Source organism: Penaeus vannamei, chromosome 41, assembly GCF_042767895.1.
Source record: "Penaeus vannamei isolate JL-2024 chromosome 41, ASM4276789v1, whole genome shotgun sequence".
Taxonomy (NCBI): domain Eukaryota; kingdom Metazoa; phylum Arthropoda; class Malacostraca; order Decapoda; family Penaeidae; genus Penaeus; species Penaeus vannamei.
The window spans coordinates 12,741,430-12,751,429 of NC_091589.1; the positions used below are offsets into that span (position 1 = coordinate 12,741,430).

The 10,000-nt window shown below is 20.8% G+C and overlaps 1 protein-coding gene across 3 annotated transcripts in view; it reads right to left on the reverse strand.

The window, feature by feature from the left end:
* LOC138860433 (gastrula zinc finger protein XlCGF57.1-like) overlaps positions 1 to 10,000 on the reverse strand; it is a 19,849-nt gene that overhangs the window by 6,032 nt on the left and 3,817 nt on the right. Inside the window, exon 2 of one of the 3 annotated variants that reach the window (XM_070117965.1) lies at positions 5,077 to 5,189. The exons of 1 other annotated variant lie outside the window; for it this stretch is intronic. Coding sequence is in view for 1 of the 2 variants with exons in the window: in XM_070117963.1 (XP_069974064.1) it covers positions 4,915 to 4,988 (74 nt within the window). In the remaining variant the exon portion in view is untranslated. Of the gene's footprint in view, positions 1 to 4,914; positions 5,018 to 5,076; positions 5,190 to 10,000 lie in introns of those variants that run through there. One more of the 3 variants, XM_070117963.1, reaches the window with a different exon arrangement.

Below are 10,000 nucleotides of genomic sequence, written 5' to 3' on the forward strand. Positions count from 1 at the left end.
TATACATACATAAATATATATACATATAAATACATATACATATATACATACATATACATATATACATACATATACATATATACATACATATACATATATACATACATATACATATATACATACATATATATATACATACATATACATATATACATACATATACATATATACATACATATACATATATACATACATATACATATATACATACATATACATATATACATACATATACATATATACATACATATACATATATACATACATATACATATATACATACATATACATATATACATACATATACATATATACATACATATACATATATACATACATATACATATATACATACATATACATATATACATACATATACATATATACATACATATACATATATACATACATATACATATATACATACATATACATATATACATACATATACATATATACATACATGTACATATATACATACATATACATATATACATACATATACATATATACATACATATACATATATACATACATATACATATATACATACATATACATATATACATACATATACATATATACATACATATACATATATACATAAAAATACATACATATACATATATACATACATATACATACATATACATACATATATACATACATATACATACATATATACATACATATACATACATACATACATACATAAATACATATATACATACATATATACATACACATACATAAATATTAACATACATATACATACATATATACATACACATACATAAATATTAACATACATATACATACATACATACATACATATACATACATATACATACATATATACATACATATACATACATATATACATACATATACATACATGTATACATACATGTATATATACATATACATACATATATACATACATATATACATATATACATACATATACATACATATATACATACATATACATACATATATACATACACACATAAATATTAACATACATATACATACATACATACATACATACATATACATACATGTATACATACATATACATACATATATACATACATATACATACATGTATACATACATGTATACATACATATATACATACATATACATACATATATACATACATATACATACATATATACATACATATACATACATATATACATACATATACATATATTCCTAAATATACATATATACATACATATACATATGTACATACATATACCTATAAACATACATATACATATATACATGCATATACATATGTACATACATATACCTATATACATACATATACATATATACATAGATATATCTATATACATACATATACCTATATGCATGCATATACATATATACATACATGTACCTATACACATGCACATATATATATACATATATATAATATATATACATATATATAATATATATACATATATATACATACATATACATACATATACATACATATATACATACATATATACATACATATACATACATATATACATACATATATACATTTATATATATACATATACATATATATACATATGTACATACATATGCCTATATATGTACATATACATATATACATACATATACCTATATACATACATATACATATATACATACATATACATTTATACATATATATACATATATACATACATATACATATATACATACATATACATTTATACATACATATACATTTATACATATATATACATATATACATACATATACATATATATATACATATACATGTATATATATACATATACATATATATAAATATACATATATACATACTTCTACATATATACATACATCTACATATATACATACATCTACATATATACATACATCTACATATATACATACATATACATATATACATACATATACATATATACATATATACATACAGTTATATATATACATATATTCATACATATATATATTTATATATACCTTCATATATATATACCTATATATATATACCTACATATATATATACATATATGCATACATATACATATATACATACATATACATATATAAATACATATGAATTTATAAATACATATACATATATAAATACGTAAATACACATATATGCCTACATGTGTATACATATATACATATACACATACATACATATATATACATATATATACACATATACATACATATATAAATACATATACATATATACATATACATACATAAATATACATATATATACATACATAAATATACATATATATATAAATACATATACATATATACATATACATACATATATACATATATATATATACATATACATACACATATACATATATATACATATACATACATATATATACATACATATATACATATATATACATATGTACCTACATATATGTGAATACATATATACATATCTATACATAAATATCTATATATACATATATACATATATATACATATATACATATATACATATATATACATACATATATATGCATATATATATACATATATACATACATATATATATACATACATATATATATACATACATATATATACATATATACATACATATATATACATATATACATACATATATATACATATATACATACATGTATATACATATATACATACATATATATACATACATGTATATACATATATACATATATACCTACATATACATATATACATACATATATACATATATACCTACATGTATATACATATATACATACATATATATACATATATACATACATGTATATACATATATACATACATATATATACATATATACATACATGTATATACATATATACATATATACCTACATATACATATATACATACATATATACATATATACATACATATATATACATATATAACATATATACATACATAGACATATATACATACATATATACATATATACATATGAATACATATATACATATGAATACATATATACATATAGACATATATATACATATATACATATATACATACATAAATATACATATATAAATATATATAAACATATATACATACATATATATATATGACTATGTACATATGTATATATATAAATACACATGTATACATATATACATACATATATGCATATGCACATATATACATATATAAATACATATATATACATAAATACATATACATAAATATATGAATACATACATATATGTATATATACATATATACGTATATATACATATATACGTATATATACATATATACGTATATATACATATATGCGTATATACATACATATATATACATGTATACCTATATATATACATATTCATATATATACACACATATATATACATATATTTATACATACCTTTATATATATACATATATATACATATATTCATACATATATATACATATATACCTATATATATACATATATACTTATATACATCCATATATACATATATATACAAATATTCATACATATATATACATATATTCATACATATATATACATATATTCATACATATATATACATATTCATACATATATATACATATTCATACATATATATACACATATATACATACATATATATACTTATATACATATATTCTTACATGTATGTACGTATATGCATACATATATACATACATATATATACATATATACATTCATATATATACTTATATACATACATATATACTTATATACATACATATATACATATATATACATATATACATACATATGTATACATATATACATACATATATATACATATATACATACATATATATACATATATACATACATATATATACATATATACATACATATATATACAGATATACATACATATATATACATATACACATACATATATATACATATATACATATATACTCACATATGTACATACATATATATACATACATATATAATTCGGAGGTAATTGTTTGACTTATAATTACACTCCATAAATCTGTTAACATAACCCTTTGAATACAACCTCTAGTAGTATGAATATTCTTACTGAAGGTCCATCAGATTTTCTTTATACATTCCAGCCAGGAATTTGTTACCTTGTTTCCACCTTCTTCGGGAGACCGCCACCAGCAACCATTTTCATAGTCTAAGGCTATGGGATAATGGTTAACTTTACCTTTTCACTCCTTAAGGTAATTGATATGTTAGATAGCTGGCATGCTTTGGGTCAACAGACACTGGATTTAAGCTCACTTCGGAAGCAATGGCAGGTCCTTCTGGCATTAATCATGTAATTACTTTAAAAGATCAGGCTATATAAATCCTCATTATATATTAACAACAACCAGATTTATTAAGAATAAGCATGGATCAATAAGGCATAATATTCCTCCCTTGAATATTACTATTAACTTTTACTTTGCCAAAATGTTATAATCTAATTATTTATCCACCTTTTCCCACAACCAATAATTCAAATTTCACTCTTTCCCTTAATCTCTTTATACACATTTCAAAATTTAATCAACAATCGCAGCATTGCTATTTCCGTCCGAAACACGTTACAATAACACTAAGAATTTCTATCTAATACTTCAACATTACAACCCGGTTGTTCAGTCTCCCCTCCAACCGGTTTTCTCTCCGGCTTGTACACACAAACACTATTTGTTCACTGATAACTTGGGTTACACTTTCCCGCTGCTGCCTACACAGGTCTTACCACAGGCACACTTCATCCTCATGAAACATTTCCGTAAATCAAATAATAAAACCGTCATTCCCTAACTAAAATCCTATCCAATGACAAGGGAACATGTAATGGTGGACAGGGAGAGCTCGACGGCGCCAGCAAGGAACCTGAACACCCAGATGACAAGCGAAGCTCTCGTTAGATAATCTTTAAACACAACTCCTACTCTTCCTACCATCATATGACATACTTTTAATTACTCGAGATGTTATAATTCATAGTATTTACTCCCAGAGCTAGCAATAATTCATAGGTCAACACAACATTACCTGAACACCCAGATGACAAGCGAAGCTCTGGTTCGCTTCGTCTCGCAACGCTCCTCCCCTTGATCAGCTCAACCTAAAAACTATGTTCCCAGCTGGCGTCATTGTTCTCTCTCCTGTCTCATTAACACAAAAATAATTTACAATATTATGTCTTCTTTGATAAATTGTAACTGATGAAATCATATGTAAAAAGGAGTCTAATACGCTATCAAATATTTAAGGAGCTCTGATTTTATTACGAGGTGGATTCATGCACTTACATGATTTTGCCGCATATTTCAAAATATTAAATTTCCCATTTACCGATAGAAATTACTGCCATGATAAGAGTGCATAAGATATCTATACCCATCTTAAATCAAGACTCCTTCATTCATGTATATTTTCATCATACTATTTGACATATTTAGCATCATTCACTATACAACGAAAAAACACTACTCTTAACTCAGCTGAACACAACAAAGTTATACATGACTTTCTACATATATACATAAATATATACACACACACACATACACACACACACACATATATATATATATATATATATATATATATATATATATATATATATATATATATATATATATATATATATATATATATATATATATATATATGTATTTATATATATATATACATACATATGTACATACATATATACATACATATATACATACATATACATACATATATACACATATATACATCTATATATACATATATATACATACAAACATATATACATACATATATACATACATATATACACATATATACATCTATATATACATATATATACATACAAACATATATACATACATACATATATATACATACATACATATATATGCATACATATAAATACATACATACATACATATATATACATATATATACATATATATACATATATATACATATATATAAACATGTATATATACATATATATACATATATATAAACATATATATATATATACATACATATATATACATATATACATATGCACATATATGTACGTACATATATATATATATATATATATATATATATATATATATATATATATATATATATATATATATATATATATATATATATATATATATATATATACGTACATATATATACATATATATAAATATATACATACATATATATACATATATATACATATATATACATACATACATATATATACATATAAACATACATATATATACATATATACATGCATATATACATTCATATATACGTACATATATACGTACTTATATATATGCATATATACATGCATATATACATACATATATACATACATATATACGTACATATAGATATAGATATATACATACATATATACATACATATATACGTACATATATATATATACATATATACGTACATATATACATGCATATATACATGGATATATAAATACATATATACGTACATATATATACATATATACGTACATATATACATGGATATATACATACATATATACGTATATATATACATACATATATACATGCATATATAAATACATATATACATGCATATATACGTACATATATACATGCATATATACATGGATATATAAATACATATATACGTACATATATATACATATATACGTACATATATACATGGATATATACATACATATATACGTATATATATACATACATATATACATGCATATATAAATACATATATACATGCATATATACGTACATATATATACATCTATACGTACATATATATACATCTATACGTACATATATATACATATATACGTATATATATACGTACATATATACGTACATATATACGTACATATATATGTGCATATATACATACATATATACATACATATATATACATACATAAGTACATATATTCATGCATATACACATACATATATACGTACATATATATACATACATACGTACATATATAAATGCATATATACATACATATATACGTACATATATATACATACATATATACATATATACATGCATATATACATACATATATACGTACATATATATACATACATATGTACATATATACATGCATATATACATACATATATACACATATATATACGTACATATATATGCATATATACGTACATATATATACATACATACGTACATATATACATGCATATATACATACATATATATGTACATATATATATACATACATATGTACATATCTACGTACATATATATACATATATATGTATATATACGTACATATCTACGTAATAAATATACATATATATGTATATATATACATACATATCTACGTACATATATATACATACATAAGCATATATCTACGTTCATATATATACATATATACGTATATATATATATATATATATATATATATATATATATATATATATATACATATATACGTATATATATACCTACATATCTACGTATATATACGTACATATCTACGTACATAAATATACATATATACGTATATATATACGTACATATCTAAGTACATATATATACATACATACGCACATATCTACGTACATATATATACATATATACATATATATATATATATATATATATATATATATATATATATATATATATATATATATATACATATATATATATATATACGTTCATATCTACTTACATATATATACATACATAAGTACATATATACATGCATATATAAATACATATATATGTACATATATATGCATACATATGTACATATATACATGCATATATACATACATATATACGTACATATATATATACATACATACATATCTACGTACATATATATACATATATACGTATATATATACGTACATATCTATGTACATATATATACATATATACGTATATATATACGTACATATCTACGTACATATATATACATATATACATATATATATACATACATATATATACATATATATGTATATATATACGTACATATCTACGTACATATCTACGTACATATCCACATACATATCTACGTACATATATATACATATATACGTATATATATAAGTACATATCTATGTACATATATATACATATATGCGTATATATATGCGTACATATCTACGTACATATATATACATATATACGTATATATATACGTACATATCTACATACATATATATATACATATATTGTATATATATATGTACATATCTACGTACATATATATATACATATATACGTATACATATATGTACTTATCTAAGTACATATATACGTACATATCTACGTACATATATATACATATATGCGTATATATACGTACATATATACGTATATATATATATACATATATACGTATATATATACGTACAGATCTACGTACATATATATACATATATACGTATATATATACGTACATATCTATGTACATATATATGTACATATCTACGTATATATATATATACATATATACGTATATATATACGTACATATCTATGTACATATATACGTACATATATATACATATATACGTACATATATACGTGCATATATACATACATATATACGTACATATATACGTACATATATACGTACATATATATGTACATATATACGTACATATATACGTACATATATACAATATATATACGTACATATCTATGTACATATATATACATATATACGTATATATATACGTATATATATACGTATATATATACGTATATATATACGTACATATCTACGTACATATATGTACATATATACGTATATATACGTACATATCTATTTACATATATATACATATATACGTACATATATACGTACATATATACGTACATATATACGTACATATATACGTACATATATACGTACATATATACGTACATATATACGTACATATATACGTACATATATACGTACATATATACGTACATATATACGTACATATATACCTACATATATACGTACATATATACCTACATATATACGTACATATATACGTACATATATACATACATATATGCGTACATATATGCATACATATATACGTACATATATACGTACATATATATGTACATATATATGTACATATCTACGTACACATATATACATATATACGTATATATATACGTACATATCTACGTACATAAATATACATATATACGTATATATATATACGTACATATCTAAGTACATATATATACATACATACGCACATATCTACGTACATATATATACATATATACCTATATATATATAGGTTCATATCTACTTACATATATATACATACATAAGTACATTTATACATGCATATATACATACATATATACGTACATATATATACATACATATGTACATATATACATGCATATATAAATACATATATACGTACATATATATATATACATACATACATATCTACGTACATATATATACATATATACGTATATATATACGTACATATCTATGTACATATATATACATATATACATATATATATACGTATATATACATATATACATATATATATATATATACATACATACATATCTACGTAAATATATATACATATATATGTATATATATACGTACATATCTATGTACATATATATACATATATACATATATATATACGTATATATACATATATACATATATATATACGTACATATCTACGTACATATCTATGTACATATATATACATATATACATATATATATACGAACATATCTACGTACATATATATACATATATACATATATATACGTACATATCTACGTACATATATATACATATATACATACATATGTACGTACATATCTACGTACATATATATACATATATACGTACATATCTACGTACATATATATACATATATACGTATATATATCCGTACATATCTACATACATATATATAC